At 43.3% G+C, this 19,246-nt stretch overlaps 1 protein-coding gene across 1 annotated transcript; it reads right to left on the reverse strand.

Annotated features, from left to right (window-relative positions):
* Positions 1–1,839: 1,839 nt before the first annotated feature.
* Positions 1,840–17,448, reverse strand: LOC125298020 (E3 ubiquitin-protein ligase TRIM47-like). The gene is made up of 7 exons (XM_048248650.1): positions 16,462–17,448; positions 13,289–13,384; positions 9,478–9,711; positions 7,889–8,048; positions 6,230–6,274; positions 5,337–5,417; positions 1,840–4,234 (listed from the first exon to the last, which is right to left on the reverse strand). Exons 1-7 carry the CDS (start codon positions 17,056–17,058, stop codon positions 3,675–3,677), a joined length of 1,773 nt encoding a protein of 590 aa, XP_048104607.1. The 5' UTR covers positions 17,059–17,448; the 3' UTR covers positions 1,840–3,674.
* Between the last annotated feature and the right edge of the window lie 1,798 nt (positions 17,449–19,246).

The following is a 19,246-nucleotide window of genomic DNA, read 5'->3' on the forward strand; positions in this document are numbered from 1 at the left end:
TAAAAATGATCAAAGTTGTATTTAGCCTATTCACTGCAGTAGACCTGCATCACTGCATGAAACATTTCAAAAACATGAAACATGACATATTACATAGAACTGTAAATCATCTGATCATCTAATAATTACAGATATCTAGGCTATATATAACATTTATTTTATATTTGGCCTGCTATGGAATCATGTATTGAACAATTTAAGCACAGCTCAGCTTTAAGAAACTCAAATAGCCTAGATGCATGATGCTTAGCATTTTGTGATCATTAAGGCTACTTTCACAAACTCTTAGTCAGCTGTCTTTTGATTTACCAATATCTAAGCGAACATTTATTTTGTATTTGGCCCGTTATGAAATCATGTGGAACAATTTAAACACGTAAAACTTAAAGCCCAAATTTGGAGACATCCATGCATGTCGAAATTTACTGCAAATTCAAAACTGGATTACTCTGGAACGGTTAACTGTACAACTGCTTTACACCTTTGTGTTCGGTAAGGTCTGCTGTTTATTCTGATATATGGTTTATCATGTGTTAAAGAAGGGTTCGTGAAGTATAAGAGATGAATGGGTGGGTAGGGAGATCATGGACGCAAAACCTTCAGTACAATGTATGATTGAATTATATTATTATGACCGCCGCGCAGCGAAGCGGCGGTCATATAGGTTTAGTCAGATTTTTTCTTTTTTTTTTTCTTTTTTTTTCTTTTTCGCATGCCCAAATTTCCGTCAATGAGTCCCAGGACACTGAAAGACCGGGGTACACGAAACTTGGTGGGCATGTAACCCCACATGGATAGCATGGAACCGTCATTTTTCGTTTTGATCTGTAATTCCCCCGCTTGACTGGACCCCCCGAAAGGAGGGTAGGGCAGACACAGTTCTCTGTGAATATCTTGATGACCATTTTTTTTCCGTATGTTTGCCTCCAGGGGTCACGTTAACCCATTTCATGTGCACACATGTGCACAAACAGATACACACACACACACACATACATTCACAGTAATGTCACAGGCACAAACGCACGCACGCACACACACACACACACGCACACACACACACACACACACACACATAACATAAACATAACACAAACAATCAAGAATTTCTCAGAATTATACATATAACAGGCAAGATGGAGGTGGGGTTGTATAAAATGAATTTTACATGTGAAATCTATGAACTAATCATGTTTTGGTACTTGTTGTCTAGCAGAATTGAATGTGGATAATGCAATTTAGTGAGACAGTTAGAATCATATAGGCCTTTCAGCGTGATTTCTTTTTGTGGAAAAAATGTGCTGGACTGGGCGGCGGTCATATTTTGTACCGCTCTGCGGTACATCTAGTTGACTTTTCTCGCGAACCGTTCAACACAGCAATTATCGGCTAACATAATTTAAAAGCTGAGAAAAAGCTATTTCATGTGATACTTGTGATGTCTGTGTGATGAGTAGGCTACTTCGCAAGTAGTTCAACTGAGAAGAATTGTGACGCACTTTCTTTCTTGCGCTGTCACGTTCTCCACTGCGTAAAAGACTAAATTAATTTTCGCTGTGAATGCTACGATTTTTTTGACAGACCACAGGCTAAATAAAAATCTCTATTAGTAGGACGCAAAGCAGAATATTGAAAGAAGGGGGCACCAAGGCCACCGTGGCCTGTAAACCTCTGATTTTCAAAGGGGCATCACGGCCGTGAAATTCCTATCCTGATGGAAACACAATGTTGCTCTATAGTCTAGCCTTGGGAATAGTCTACTTGTTTAGGATCATTATGTTTTTGTTAGATATGATTAAATTACTGACAGACCGCAGGACACAAACAATTTCACAAAAATGAGACAACTGAAAGTATTTATTAGGCACAATGAATAGACACAGTGAGCTAACACCACAGTTACAAAGTCACAAACGCAACAATGAGAGTAGGCCTAAAGTGAACTTGAGAAAATAAATGCAAGGCAACACAAGTAGCCTACCTAAGCAATGTTTTTTGATAGGCTAAGTGAATCCTGCTTCTATAATTATTTCATTTATTTATTTTACCAGGTGAGTCCCATTGAGATCTTAAATCTCTTTTTTTTTCAAGGGAGTCCTGGGGCCCATATTTCAGTATCATTCCTTCAAACATACAAAATAATAGGCAAGGCCTATCTTGTACATAAAAATAAGAGTGTACATCAGAAACAAAGTTATAAAAGCCGTCTGTAGTCATGTGAACAAATCTAAACATGGCCCACCACACACCTATGTAAACACAAGTCAGGGACTGACTCCTGGCAGTTTCTGCATTTTCCCATTGGGAGCACGAAGGCAGTGTAGTTAAAAGTCTCCTCCAACTCACCCATTTCACTTAGCACTGCTCCTAAAAGAAAGTGAATGAATATGTTTTTCACCAAAACCAAAAATTGGTAAACCACTACAGTCAGAAACTCAGGAGGCAGAATATGGGGAAAATAACAGAATGTACAAAGACAACCACAACAGAACATGCTACAGAGGTTTTTAAAGTCCTTTAACTGCTTTGTAAATAGTGTTGACCGAGTTTCTGTATGTTTGGTATTTTATGGTTACAAATAGGTGTCTGATGGTCAAACCTTTCATATATGCATGGAGAAAGGTCAGACAGAGGAATGGCCTCAGGGGATCTGAACATAAGACTTTCAAATGCCATTGATTATTATTTGTTATTACTTATGTATACTTCACACATCTTACATTTGGCTGTTTTATTTGGATTTGTTTTTACCAACATTCTCCTGGCTACCATGTTTATAGATTGCTTCTGCAGCATTTTCTAGAATCAGAATGTGTTATTATGAAGTACTTCTCTCCACTCGATCACTCCTGCACTGGGACCACGACAGTAGGCACAGCAGTAATGGACAGTGTGTAGTGTAGTGCATAGGTAACAGAAGTCCAGTAATTATGAAGATATCTGTTTTGGTGACAGCTTCCTGTGTAGTGCTGATTGGATGCTGGGAGGTTGTTGTTATTATTGTTGTTGTCGTTGTTGTTGTTGCGAGAGCGAGCGAGCGAGCGGCGAGCAGGCAAGCCAGCACTTAAGAGAAGTCACCTGAGCATGTCATTTTCACCCAAAACCTCAGTGACAATGGCGCTACAGTTGGCCCCCTTTGTGGTTTGGGTGTAGACAGGATTAGGGCTATGGAAAGAGTTAAGCCAGTACACAGGGGATGTCTGGGTGTACGGTGAAGCTCTGATGTGTGGACCGTGACAAACCCATTATTAGGTTTGTTTGTGGGGCTGACATATCATCCATTCGTTAATCTTTCATGAGTGACATGACAAGGTATCCATATTTCATCAGTGAAATGTAATCCGTTTTTTTCACATTTCACACCATGGGTAAGAAAGGAGTGTGTATCTGTTGAATTGGACCCCATGCTTGCCAGTGAACAGCTTTCATGGAAGGAAAAAATCTTAATTCTTTCTTAACTGTTCGTAACCTTTGAGTCTGTAACGTTATTAACCTTAAGTAACCTTTTTTGGAGACTGTAAACCATGGTCTGAACCATTTAGCAACGGCAGTGAAATTTTTGGTCATTTTGAGCGGGACTGGGGACTTGGCTGACACAGCCAGAGATTTAGGATGAGGATCGGATAGATGGAGTGTGTGTGTGTGTGGGGGGGGGGGGGGGACACAGGGCACGGTCAGGTGGAGGAGGAGTCTCCGTTGCCCCTGTCCAGCGGGCATATGAGGAGCGTGGAGTCCAGGTCCAGCCTGAAGGCCGGGTACAGCGGCTGTGAGAAGGTGCAGCGGAAGGTGTGCAGCAGCTCCACGGCTTCGGCCAGCCGGTAGAAGGACAGCTCGCCCTTGTGCCGGTCCAGGTAGACGCCGATGCGCGGGCTGGGCTCGGCCGCCACCGTGATCTTGCGGTTGTCGTGCCACGCGGCGTAGCCGGCGTGCGTGCAGCGCAGGCGCCACGAGTTGTCGTTGCGGCCCAGCAGGCAGGGCTTGCCGCCGCCCTTGCGGCCGATGGCGCGGTAGGTGACGGCGACGTCCACCCAGCCGCCGCCCTGCCACTCCACCTCCCAGTAGCTGGCCCCGGCGAACTGGCCCTCCTTGCAGAGGACCTGTGCCACGCTGTCGAAGCGAAGCGGGTGCAGCGGGTACGCCTGGGGCTCCTCGCCGCAGTGGGCACCCTGCGGGCCGTCCATCAGGAACAGGGTCGGGTGGGCAGTGTCAGGGTCAAGGGTCAGGCGACAGGCATCTGTGTATGTGGAGGGAGGGGAGTGGAGAGAAGCAAAATGTATTCTGATTAAAACTTATTTTTTAATGTAAATATTTAAAGACTAATAATAAAAAAATATATAAAATATATATATATAAAAAATATATAAAAAAAAAAAAAAAAAAAAGAATATAACATAATATAATATATCTTTATTGTCATTGTACATGTACAACACAATTTGAAAGACATATTTCAGAATCATTTTTAGTCTTGTTTCAGCTAATTTTTTACTCATCACATAAATCATTTCCTATAGTTTATACTGGTCTAATATACAAATCAATCATTCTCACTTGAATATCTATGTGAATTGAAGATGCACTAAAATGTATGGAATGACAGTAAGCTCCTTTCTGTTCTGTTATACTCTACTCTACGAAGCCATTAGCGCATTAGTCTAGGTATATTACAGAACTTTGTGATCTGACATGTCACACACTTAATAACTAATAAGTTTCAGCTAACAACTGTGACAAAGCCCCAAGAACAAATAGAGAACTTGTTAGCCTCATCTGGCTAATCAATCAAACTGAAGGCTGCAAACAAGACAGTGGGAAGGTAGTAAAACAGTAGGATCCATGACAACAATTGGACACAACACGGTTTGACTATCACTACTATACTGTTAGCCTCTTCCTAATGAAGATGGTTTGGCTATCCTAATGAAGAGGCTAATGTTAGCCTATCCGTTGGCTCGCTAGCTCTTCCGGAGCCTAGCAAGGTAATGATGGGATGATAAGACAGGACAGTGGGACATTCTGAAGAATGACAGTGACACCAGTTACACGAGAATGCGGTTTGGCTATCCTGCAGACACACTTAACTTCATGACATCATTAGAGGCAGAGACCACGGGTACCAGGAAATGGAGCAGGGGAAGGGGAGAGAGAGAGATCTGATTTCTGATTTCTGTGAATGTGGCGGCCGTGTGCCAGACGCGTGTCACGACACATGTCAGGCGGAGAGAGAGAGGCGCAGCCGCAGAGCCGCCACAGGAGTGTGAAAAGGAGCACATCTCTAAGGTTACATGCTACGTTACCCTTTACCCAGGATGCAATGGGCCTCTGTAAGTACTTACACCTGAGGAAGGTCGACCTCAAGCGCTGGTCTGAGGGCTGAAGGGCCAAGGTGGAGAACGGAAAGGCCATGGCCACTGACACTAATCGAGAGAAATAGAGAGAAATAGAGAGAAATAGAGAGAGGAGAGAGGAGAGAGAGAGAGGAGTAGTAAGGGGAAAAAAACACATCACAATGTCAATTTCTTCACTAGTGAAGATGACTTGCTTAACCCATCCTGGTGACGGTACAAATGAAAATGAAAATGAAACATTTTCCTCTAACCCATTCTCCTTTCATTGGCCAACATGAAAGACACCTGCCAACCCCCCCAAAAAAACACCTTACACCCCGATGAAAAACCCTAATCCACACCCCACACCCCAATGTGACCCCAATCCCCGCTCCAAGGCATGGGTACCCAGCTAGTCAAACACGTGTCAGTGCATATCAGTGTCTGAGCGACAGCGGGCTAAATAATTCAGCACTAATGAAAGAATAACACTGTGTGTCTGTAAATGGCATGTCGGGCTCCTGCTGAGTGTCAGGTGAAGTGGGCCAGGCTGCCCCGGGGGGAAGCCAGATAAGAGTGACCGGAGAGAGAGAGAGGAAGCCCTGGCTCTGGCCTCCTGTCTGGAACCACACCAGTGGTGCCTTGTAAGGGAATTTTGGCGGAGTTGGCGGTTGGAGGGGGAGGCGGGTGAAATAAAATGGCCACTTGCCTGCTTGTGATGGCGACTGCTCGTCTGTATTTTTAAAATGAGGTGCATCAGAGTTTTATCTTTTAATGGTGAGACAGTGATTCTGTGCTTGTTGTGTGTGTGTGTGGTGATTGATGGGGGCATCGGAACAAAACGTCTGACGGAGGGGTGACCCAGTAAATCATGTGACAAGCGCTCAGATCACCAGACCCACCTTTCTGACTTTCTCCAGGGATGGCGTGAGATGAGTTATCATTTGCTGCAAAGAAAAGAGAGAGTAGGGAAACAACAAGAAAAGTAAAAATCTGTAAGTAATGGATGACAACCTACAGACAGAACAAAACAGTCACACAAAATATGCTCATGTATATGGTCTGAAGTGTTTACTGTGAATGTACAATATGCAATGAACCACACACCATACACACACACACACATACTGGACCAACACACACACATACCGACGTTTCAAGCCAATTCCATACCTTTCATTCTATACAAAACATCTTTATTTGTCATTGTAACATACAGTATACAACGAAATTAAGTGCAGTCCTTGTCCTCTATTGAGGTAGTATATGCATACATACATAAATACATAAATAAAGAATGCTACTACTGCATACATGTTAATGCTAAAAACACATAGGATACCTTCATGCCTCGACTTTTTGAACCAGCAAGATTTAAGATTTTGGACTGTGCTTGATATGACTTTGTTGTAACCATGTTGTACCCAAGTGTTTAACAGTAATTTTTCCAAAAAGTACATTTGCCTTTCATTCTGGAGGAGAACAATGGTTTACACCGAATAATTAATAATTCATCAGACAGCAGCTTTGGCAGTTGGGCGAAGTTGTGACAAAACAGATTGCTGTGGTGACTCGGACATGCACATGTACACGCGCGCCGGAAGGTCTTCCCTTCACTCTGCCTTCAGTGGACGATGGTAATAGCCGATTAGGACACCGATCTGTTACACTCCCTGCTAAACTTGCCCCGCTCAAGTGACCCGCGCTCAAATCTAATCTCATTCTCCGATGCCCTGCCCGCAGTAACATAACCCTTCACTACAACATCGTAGCAATCCGGTAAGCCAATCCACACACGTATACGTCCCAATCCATGCCCTTAGCCCCTAGAAGCTGGACAAGGGTGCAGTGCTCCAGTCTCTGCCAAGCCTGCACACTGACTGCAATTTCCCTGAGAGGGATCTCTGGCAACACTATAAGATGCTCACTCTTTCTCCAATTCTTTCCCTCTCTCCCTTTGTCAGTCTCTTTCTTTCTCTCTCTTTCTCAGTCTCTCTTTCTCTCTCTCTCTCTCTCTCTCTCTCTCTCTCTCTCTCTCTCTCTTTTTAATGACAGCTAATGACCACATTGACCAGGACCACGCTCTTTAACTTGTGACAGTATGTGTGGTAGCTGTTGATTATGTATGGATGTAAACGCCAGTGTAGTGTTCTGGCTGACCACTGTGCTACAGTTAACACTCCAGACATGGGTGGCACCCTGTGTGCTATATAAGCCTCCCTGGGACAAAAAAACAACAACAAATAATTAATTAAAGGGTTATTTGTCAGAAAGGCTGCGTGTGTGTGTGTGCAAAACCAAGTGAGGAACCTTTAAATACCATCAGCCAGATGGATACTGATACTGTTACAGATACCTTGAGTTGTCTTCATCTTTTTCTTTATCTTTCGCTCTCTCTCTCTCTTCTCCGCAGCATTAATTTCTGAACTCTCTAAATTACGGTAATGCCTCACTGCCTGCTTGTCTGTTAGCCCATCTGTCTGTCTGTCTGTCTGTCTGTCTGTCTATCTGTCTGTCTCTCTGCACCATTTAGTTATTTTCCACCAGCGTGTCTGTCTCACCTGCGCGGCTGATCTTGTCCACCTCCTCGGCGCACAGCTCCTCCATGCGGGCGCGCAGGTGGCACAGGGCACGCCGCGTGCCGCTGAAGCACTCCGTGGGCACGCTGGCTGCTCGAGGGCGCCGCCCGCTGGCCGGAGGGATGCAGAGTAAAGGAGCCGCCTGAACACGGACACGCAGAAAACACGGATGGAAGGAAGCAAACATCAGGTTGGAAGCAAGTTAACTGTGATGCAGTAGGCCTATTTGACATAGATATGTACGTAGATTGGACTCCAGAACGTATGTCAACGTAAAGCCCAAAACTTCTTTAGCTCATCATAAGTCTCCATTCATTTACGGGCGAGTGTTGGTCCTACCAATATGGCGGCCGCGTTGACATATTCCTTCTAATAGAACTCAACGGACAATGTGGCATCTATGTATATCTATGCTATTTGATCTCCTGATAGCTGCCATGTGCAACCTAAACTCAAAACAAAGGAGAAATTCCCAGGTGAGATGATGCAAACCTCACCTTTGACTTAAACCAATTAAACTAAAACGCTCACTTGTTATTGGCCCCTACCCAAGGGAAGTGGGCGTCAACAGCTGTCATTCATCTCTAAACTCCATCATTCATACCAGTCACTGGCCCATTACCTGCAGGAAGTGGGCGTTGACAGCGGTCACTCGTTCCTAAACCCCACCTCATGCCCATTGGTCATTGGCCCCTACCTGCAGGAAGTGGGCGTTACCAGCTGTCACTTGTTCCTAAACCCCACCTCATGCCCATTGATCATTGGCCCCTACCTGCAGGAAGTGGGCGTTAACAGCTGTCACTCGTCCCTAAACCCCACCTCATGCCCATTGGTGATTGGCTCCTACCTGGTGGAAGTGGGCGTTGACAACTGTCACTCGTCCCTAAAACCCCACCTCATGCCCATTGGTGATTGGCTCCTACCTGGTGGAAGTGGGCGTTGACAACTGTCACTTGTCCCTAAAACCCCACCTCATGCCCATTGGTGATTGGCTCCTACCTGGTGGAAGTGGGCGTTGACAACTGTCACTCGTCCCTAAAACCCCACCTCATGCCCATTGGTGATTGGCTCCCTACCTGGTGGAAGTGGGGCGTTCATCTCTAAACTCCATCATTCATACCAGTCACTGGCCCATTACCTGCAGGAAGTGGGCTGCTGGATACGTCACTGCTCCTAAACCCCACCTCATGCCCATTGGTCATTGGCCCCTCACCTGCAGGAATTACCAGCTGTGATTGGATCATTGGGCCCCTACCTGCAGGAAGGTAACAGCCGGATGCCCATTGGTGATTGGCTCCTTTACCTGGTGGAAAGGTGGACAACTGTCCCTAAAACCCCACCTCATGCCATTGGTGATTGGCTCCTACCTGACAACTGTCACTTGTCCCTAAACCCCACCTCGCCCATTGGTGATTGAAGCCCTACCTGGTGGAAGTGGCGTTGACAACTGTCACTTTCGTCCTAAACCTCATGCCCTATTGGTGATTGGCTCCTACCTGGTGGAAGTGGGCGTTGACAACTGTCACTCGTCCCTAAACCCCACCTCATGCCCATTGGTGATTGGCTCCTACCTGGTGGAAGTGGACGTTGTCCTCGCTCAGCAGCAGCTGGCCCATGTCGTGCTCGCGGAGGCGGAGGTCATCCAGCTCATGGCGCAGCTCCTCCAGGTCGCGCTCGGCCCGGCCCAGTAACGCCCGCTCCCGTGCCTCCAGACGCGTCTGCACCTCCACACCGGCCTTCTCCAGACGCTGCGCCAGCTCCGCAAACAGGATCTCGCTCTCCTGACGCACCGCCCCCGCCGAACTCTGACCACCACCACCACCGGACAAACAAACACACAAACAAACAAGACAGACCAGCACAGTATCTCAGGGGTGAGTTAGGAGGGATGGACACAACAAACAAACAAATAAACAAATGAAGAAACAATACAGACAGAGAGAGCGGCAGATTCATACAATCCATATATATATATATATATATATATATATATATATATATATATATATATATATATATATATATATAAATAAATCATATACAGGTATATATATATATTTAAATAAATCATATACAGGTATATATATATATTTTGTGGAGGATATGATAGAAAGGAATAGAGACAGATAGAGGTGTAGAAAAATGGACAGATAAATCCATGGACTGGGAGACAGACAGATATCGGTTGATAATAGTAGGTTGGCTATGTCATGGCATTGCAAAATCAATAAAATGTGAATTAAGAAATAAAAAAACAACACATATACATAACCAAATGATAGAATACATAGGTTAAATTGTAAGAAAGAGAGATACACATTCAGATTTCATCTTCTGGCAAGGTTAGAAGAGTAAGGCCAATGGGATTTAGAACCCTATTAGATTTAAACCCAATTCTGGGCCCAGCAACAGTTACACTTGCACAGCATTCTTTGTTGGACACTGAACTGTGATAGCTCCAGACCAGATGGCAGGATTCACGTTCATTTGTTACACTCGACGCTGACAGTGCAAAGAGGAGCAGGAATGCAGAGCTCTGTGGCAGGCGTTTGCACGGGAGTTGAGCGCACACACACACACACACACACACACACACACACACACACACACAAAAGAAGGTTCTTCATACTTTACTTGTTGAGTCATTAGACCAACAAAAGAGACGCAGTAGAGTTCTAGTGGATTAGAGGTTGCCGTGGTGACAAACAAGATATGGAATGGCCCACTTTTACCGTAGACAGCACGTGTACATTCCATGTACATTTATCATAGGTGTGTCTGACACACCACTCCTTCAGACCTACAGCACAGGGAGTTCCTAACGAACGAAAGTCACCCTTGTGCACTCTGAGAGAGGCATTACATGGTAAATTCACTTTCCTTAATAAATCAAAAACTCTTAAATGACTTACCGGTACTATTCTTATGAAAACAATATTAGATTTCTAGTAGGGGAGAGCTGGGACAGTTGCAACACTTCTTTCACTTTCACTTTTTTCTAATGACAATTGTCACTTTGGTAAAGTTAGACTTGCAGATTTGCAAGATTCACGTTTTGCGGTTCAATATATCATAGGAGAAACGTTTTCATTGCACAATAGAGCTCTATCTAACCGTAGTAAGGTAGACAACAAGCTACAACCCGGTTTTCATCCGAAAGAACCGTGTACACATGTGGATAAATAAAACGCATCCCTGTGAGCATTCCGCTGTCAGCCGAGCGTCTAGGGACCGTCTACAAAGTGCAAAAACGAAAGTGGATACAAAGATAGATTTAAATAGCTTCACTGTTATTGAGCCTAGTGCTTCCAAAATCATAACACACCGCTACTGCTTCCCTAGCAACACACTACACGTGTCAATTACGAGAAAAACGGACTCACCCTATTTATAATATATTTTTAATGGGGGTAAAATTCCGTAGCTTCACTGTTATTGAGCCTAATACTTCCAAAATCACAGTTGCAACACTTTTTACGTAAAAAAATAACGTAATTTACAAAGCGATCGTACCAAACTAAAAGCTAATGTTTTGTCACTAGTAACCTACATCTGTCCTCTGTCAAATACAGGAACAGGAATAGTTCATGAACTATTACAGCAAAAGTGGGATGTGCGTAATGTTTCATTTGTTCTTCCTGGTCAGGGCGATTGAAACAGCATGGGGGATGCTTATGTTCTTAGAGAGGAAAACCCTTCTCTGATCTCCTCAAAAAGACACACACGCTGTATAGATGAACAATATGAATGCCCCCAGCAGCTGTTTTCTGGCTGCAGGCTGAGACCTCTTGCTGAATGATCTCACAGAACACAGACTCCAGACCAGGAAGCTAAGGGGATTTGTCTCAATCAGACTAATGCACCAACTGTTGTGAGCCATCACTGACAACTCATGAATGGGAGTCACTCTGGCATCTAAATGGAAGCTATTAACGCTGACAGATCAGCACTGTTTCCTCTACGCCATTTGGTAGCTTCACTAACACCCGACTTTTTCTCAACTGAAAATGGGTCTGGACATCCTTGGTTCACCTCCTATTTCCCAACGGACGTAACCAGCGGTGACATGAAACTTAAAACCCCTAACAGGGTTTAGGCCCTAACTGTTTTTAATATGTTTTGATTGAACAAACATTCTCCATAACAAAACCAAAAGGGGGGGGGGGGACTACAACAAAAAGGTATGAGTGACAGTTGAAGCTTAATTCAATTTGCAAAGTTGAATTCCCACTGAAAAATAATGTTCTAGATAGATAGATAGATAGATACTTCCTGAGAATGGTCTCAATGGAATTGTAGTCCTTTTTGGAAGATGAGAAAGGAAATATTAACAGGTGTATTACTTTGCACTGCGGACATCATGAAGATATATACATGTATGGCCTGCTCTGTATAAACTGAACTGGTATGGTGTGGTTGTCTTGACTGATATGGTGTGGAGAATGGTTGTCTTGACTACCACAAAATGTGCAACTGACCAGCTCCGAGGACGAGACCTCCCCTGTCCTCCACATTTGTGAGATTCCATACAGCATGCACAGTGCTAAAACTTCTCAGCTTGGTTTTGATGTGTTCTTGATTCATTAACATCCATACAAATGTGCTGTGGGAGGAATGCTACCTCTGCATTTGAAGCCAGGAGATGAGCAAACATAGATAGATAAATAGATAGATACTTTATTGATTCCCAAGGGGAAATTCAAGAAATAGACAATTTCTATAAAATGTGTCTATTGGGTCCCCTCCTCACACTTGTCGCTACTATTCCACAACTGGTTCAGGCAGGCTATATAGCTGGATCTGTTTTTACACATTTTGTATTATCTGGATATCTCTTGATAAGCTTTAGTGCATTTTTGTTCGCCAATTTAAAATAACTGGAACACATATCTCATCATTGTGTGGAATAATTAACTAATAGTTTTCTTGAACAGCAATCATTCATCCACAAAGAATTAGACACTGTTTCTTAAAGATTTACATAATACTGTTATTACCATTGTATAATGCTAATGACTATAAGTAATTGTATCTAACCTGGACCTTCCCATTATCACTTAGTAATGCTGATGCTAATGCTTCATCTCCAATACAGATCTAGTGTGATCCTTGCATCAGTCCTTGGTGCACCTCAACTTGGGTCCAACAGGTCAGATCATCTGATGAGTCACACTGCAATCCAGGGTAGACCTTCTCCTACAGAATGACTGTTCTTAGAGATCAAATGACATGGCGAAGAATCTTCTGCTTGGCCGCCTCATACTTCACAACTGCACTGCTCCACACTTTAGCAACCAAAAAAGGGACTCGCAGATAGCTGGGACCAACTGCACCCCCCCCCCACCCACCCACACACACACCCCTACTGTCCATTCCTCTCACCTTGAGGGACTCCAGGGTCCGTTGGCACTCCTCCAGTTCCCGCTCGCCATTTCGGATCCGCATCTGCACTGTCCGCTGCGAGTCCTGCAGCTGAGCCTAGAGGGGAACACACACAAGACAACGTGGTCCAGTTTCATCATCTCCAGGACATGACTGATTTGGGGCACGTGGTGTGTGGAGTGTCAAACTAAACTATGCAATGTCAAGGCAATTTCTTTGAAATCGGGTGGCATTTCTTAACATTTTCTCTGCCTGATTCAAGGATTTTTCTAATGACAATTGTCACTTTGGTAAAGTTAGACAGAAATTGGCAGATTTGCAAGATTCACGTTTTGCGGTTCAATATATCATGGGAGAAACGTTTTCATTGCACAATAGAGCTCTATCTAACCGTAGTAAGGTAGACAACAAGCTACAACCCGGTTTTCATCCGAAAGAACCGTGTACACATGTGGATAAATAAAACGCGATCCCTGTGAGCATTCGCTGTCAGCCCGGCGCCTAGGGACCGTCTACAAAGTGCAAAAAACGAAAGTGGATACAAAGATAGATTTAAATAGCTTCACTGTTATTGAGCCTAGTGCTTCCAAAATCATAACACACAGCTACTGCTTCTCTAGCAACATACCAACTAATTATGGAAAAACGGACTCGCCCTATTTATAATATATTTTTATGGAGGAAAAATGCAATAGCTTCACTGTTATTGAGCCTAGTACTTCCAAAATCAAAACACACATCTAGGGCCTCACTAGCAACATACTACACCAGCTAATTATGGAAAAACGGACTCGCCCTATTTATAATATATTTTTATGGAGGAAAAATTCAATAGCTTCACTGTTATTGAGCCTAGTACTTCCAAAATCAGAACATACATCTAGGGCCTCACTAGCAACAGACTACACCTGCTAATTAGGAAAAAAATAACTTGCACTATTTATAATATATTTTTTATGGGGGGAAAATTCAATAACTTCACTGTTATTGAGCCTACTGCTTCCAAAATCACAACACACATCTAGGGCCTTACTAGCAACATACTACACTAGCTAATTATGGAAAAACGGACTCACCCTATTTATAATCTATTTTTAATGGTTGAAAAATGCAATATCTTCACTGTTATTGAGCCTACTCCTTCCAAAATCAAAACACACATTTAGGGCCTCCCAAGCAATATGCTACAGCAGCTAATTATGGAATAATGGACTCACCCTATTTATAATATGTTTTTAATGGGGGAAAAATCAATAGCTTCACTGTTATTGAGCCTAGTACTTCCAAAATCACAACACACATCTAGGGCCTCCCAAGCAACATGCTACAGCAGCTAATTATGGAAAAATGGACTCGCCCTATTTACAATATATATTTATTGGGGGGGAAATTCAATAGCTTCACTCTGTTTGAGCATAGTGCTTCCAAAATCACTACCCACATCTAGGGACTCCCCATCAACAGACTACACCTGCTTGTTTTGGGAAATTATGCTCAGCCTATTTTTAATGATTTTGTATTGGAGAATAAATTCAATACCTTCTCTCTTATTGAATTTAGTGCCTCAAAAATCACTCCACAAATCTAGGGTCTCCCTAGGAACATACTACACCTCGTAGTATGGCAAGATCTATTTTTTTCAGAGGAAAATGTCAATGGCTTCACTGTTTTTGAGTCTAGCGCTTCCACAATCCTTCTACACATCAAGGGTCTCCCTACGGTTGTACTACACACATCTACAGTCTCTTTATTGTGACAGCCCAGCTCTAACATGCCAGGTCTGTCTTTCTCTCTGGATGGCCTTGCCGCTAGCCTTGACTTTAGGGCGAGTCCATTTTACCATAATTAGCTGCTGTAGTATGTTGCTAGTGAGGCCCTAGATGTGTGGAGTGATTTTGGAAGTACTAGGCTAAATAACAGTGAATCTATTTAATTTCCCCCCCATTAAAAATATGTTATAAATAGGGCAAGTAATTTTTTCCCTAATTAGCAGGTGTAGTATGTTGCTTGGGAGGCCCTAGATGTGTGTTTTTTTGTGTGATTTTTGAAGGAGTAGGCTCAATAACAGCGAAGCTATTGAATTTTTCCCCCATTAAAAATATATTATAAATAGAGTGAGGCCATTTTTCCATAATTAGCTGCTGTAGTATATTGCTTGGAAGGCCCTAGATGTGTATTGTGATTTTGGAAGCAGTAGGCTCAATAACAGTGAAGCTATTGAATTTTTCCCCCATAAAAAATATATTATAAATAGGGTGAGTCCGTTTTTCCATAATTAGCTGTAGTGTTGCTAGTGAGGCCCTAGATGTCTGTTGTGATTTTGGAAGCACTAGGCTCAATTACAGTGAAGCTATTGAATTTCACCTCCATTAAAAATATATTATAAATACTGTGAATCTGTTTTACCTGTAATTGGCAGGTGTAGTGTGTTGCTAGAGAAGCAGTAGCTGTGTGTTATGATTTTGGAAGCACTAGGCTCACTTACAGTGAAGCTATTGAATTTCACCCCCATTAAAAATATATTATAAATACTGTGAATCCGTTTTACCTGTAATTGGCAGGTGTAGTGTGTTGCTAGAGAAGCAGTAGCTGTGTGTTATGATTTTGGAAGCACTAGGCTCAATAACAGTGAAGCTATTTAAATCTATCTTTGTATCCACTTTCGTTTTTGCACTTTGTAGACGGTCCCTAGACGCTCGGCTGACAGCCGAATGCTAACAGGCATGCGTTTTATTTATTCACATATGTACACGGTACTTTCGGATGAAAACCGGGTTGTAGCTGGTTGTCTGCCTTACTACGGTTAGATAGAGCTCTCTATTGTGCAATGAAAACGTTTCTCCTATGATTTATTTAAAACGCGAATCTCCCAATTTCTGTCTAACTTTACCGAAGTTTGCCACTTAGTCTGTAAATAGCACGACCTTCAGCACACTGTCCAAAAACAGAGATCGTTCGATCCCCACCCCCGCACTCACACGTCCCAGCCCTTGCACTGTAGATAACAGGCATCCTCGCTTACATTACAGAGCAGAGGTGGATGCTCAAACCACATGACACATTAAAGACTGACGTAACATACAAACAAGTGGGACTCCCCCCAGCTATTGACAACAACACCACCGTCACAAGAAACACATAAACATACAGAGGAAGAACGTGCAATGCCTAACCTGCCTCCGGGCTCTCTGTGTGTCTACATAATGCAGCTCCTCCTGGTCAGATTCGCACAGCATGCAGTCGCCGTTCCATTCCGACGTGTCGGCATCGGAGCCGCCGCCCTCCAAGCCAAGCCTGTGTTGAGCACATAGCCTCTCGGCGAGGTTATCTATCGCGGCCACTAACTTGTGCCGCCGCAGAGTCCCCACTTCCCGGTGCGGGGCGACGTGAACGTCGCAGTAAGAGGCAAGGCATGCCAAACATGACTTGACGGCTTTGAGTTTATCGTCGATAGGGCAGAAGTCACAAGGGACGTCGCCCACTCCGCCACGGTAGAGCTCGGGCGCGGTAGTGCACAGCCCGTCGGTAAGCTTCAGTTTCTCCACCACTTCTGCGAGGACGGTGTTCCTGCGCAAAACCGGACGCGGGCTAAACGTCTCTCGGCACTGGGGGCAGCTATACGGGCCCGATTCTGCCTGGTCCCAGTAACTATTCATGCACACCATGCAATACGTGTGACCACACGGTATCGACACCGGGTCGTTTAATATATCCAAGCATATTGGACATCGGAACTGACTTTCCGTCACCGAAATATTTGCCTGAGCCATGCCTCTCTCTCTCTGCAACTGTAACTAGCGAGGTTGCAACAAGTGTAGAGCTGTATCCGATTCGTCAAATGTTGTCTTCTGTTTCTGCCTGCCCGAAGGTCTGAGGATGTGCTATGTTAAGTAACTAAACACCCATGATAGCGGTCGGGCATCCCCATGGAGTTGGTTCCTGAATCAGATTTGGACCCGGGAGGTTTTACAAATACAAACCATGACGTCAGAAATACCAAGCCCTTACCGTAGTGTTTGAGTTATATGCGCAGTAGTAACAACACTAGCAACTACAGCACACTACTACACTACTACGTTTCAATGGACAGTTTTAGGCTATCCCATGTGGCTCAGAGCAACAGTGAAATTCACTTTTTATCTTTATATGTTACTTGGGAAACTAAATCCAAGCTCATGCAATTCTTTATCAATTCAGCAGACACAGATGAGTCTGGGCGTATTGGTTACCAAATATTTTTTGGCAACCAAAAACAGATTAGGCCTATCTGAAACAGATCCTGTAGGCAGATGCAGGTTTATAGCCTACAGTGTAGGCCCAGATAGATTATGATAACATGATGGCCATTCCATTATCAGTAAGTATGAAAGGGGAAATGAATCCTTGTGTTAGCTGCATGTAGTGACCTCATGCATGAAGTCTGTGTGTGTGTATGTGGTGTGTGTGTGTGTGGAGGGGGGGGGTGCTCAACAGAATGTGGAGCTCTGTCATCATTATCCATTGTATGCACTTCTCACCTGAATTTATCATCAATAATTCAAGATACGTTTTCATGTCCATGTGTTCATCCCTTTTCTTCCCACCCATGCATGACGTGAACCCAAAGTTCAACTGTGATGTACAGACATTTGACTCAATATGACAGTGGGCCTAATACCTGATATGTCTGAGGGACAATCCTATCCATAAATAATTGTTCCTCATCAGATGATCAGAAAATGTAAATGTAGATGCCAACTTATAGGCTATAGGATCAAATATCTCAAATAAGAAACTGTTTTAAAGAAGAAATGCCCCCTCCCAACCCCTTCCAAAAAGCACAGTTGTTGTCCTACATAGAAAACAGAAAAAGGGAACAGATTTTTTTCATGAGTGTGGTGGTGACATCATGATCACGCTTGAAGCACCTACCTGCATAAATAATCAAATGTTCACACTTCAGTCTACCTTGCTCATGTAACTGCCTGATTTGGAGAGGCTAATCTAGAGATTCAGACATGCCATCTATTTTCAAATTCAATCTACAGTCATTTGAACTTGATGGAATAAAATCTGACTGTGTTAAAAACTGTATGGGTCAATCTGAAGTTTTGTCTATGTAATAGATTTGTTTTGCCCCATAAGTAGGCTATATAGGATTTTTTCTCCATTTTTTATGCGAAAAGATAACAGGGAGAATTCAGTAGTTCTGTGTAAGTTATGAATTTAATTTGGACTCTTCACATTCATTGTCTGCTTCCATCATGACTATACACTGTACATTATTAATATCTATTGTATATACAACCATACTCTACCTGCACTTGGTATTTAGTGCTTCTTTGCACCTCTGGTTGGATGTCAACTGCATTTCATTGGCTCTGTACCTGTACTCTGCTAAATGACAATAAAGTTGAATCTAATCTAATCTAATCTAATGACAGTGGGATGTCAGGTTATTACAGTGTTACAGATGAGCTAGAATAATTACAATACGCTACTGTAGCTAAGGTAGTTTTGCTTGAAGCAATAACTTCTAATTATGAATAATATAAACCAATAACACAATTACTGCTAAAAGAGAAGATTAGCCTGAATTATTAAATTCACCTCATGAGTGAAAGAATCTTAGGAGAGCAGAAGTGATGAGATTTCCCAAAAGATCAGTCAAGCCCACTCACATTTTAAAAAAAGATCTTGATGAGATATATCTGTATATATATATACCGGCTTTGTAAGACTTCATCGCCTCCCGGGAAATAAGGAACTCCCTACCTTGTAGTTCCCAGCGTAATCATGAATTAATTAAACGATGGAATTTAATGGAACATGAGCCATCAAAGGGCACTGACTCTCTGCGGAATTTGTTCCGCTGCCTCCCCCGTCTAACATTGTGGATTATCCGCACAGGTCTCCAATCAGCTCAGAGCCACAGCAGACTCGTCACAGGTATTCGTTTTTTTTCTTCTTCTTTTTAAT

This window comes from Alosa alosa, chromosome 7, assembly GCF_017589495.1.
Source record: "Alosa alosa isolate M-15738 ecotype Scorff River chromosome 7, AALO_Geno_1.1, whole genome shotgun sequence".
In the NCBI taxonomy this organism is placed as follows: domain Eukaryota; kingdom Metazoa; phylum Chordata; class Actinopteri; order Clupeiformes; family Clupeidae; genus Alosa; species Alosa alosa.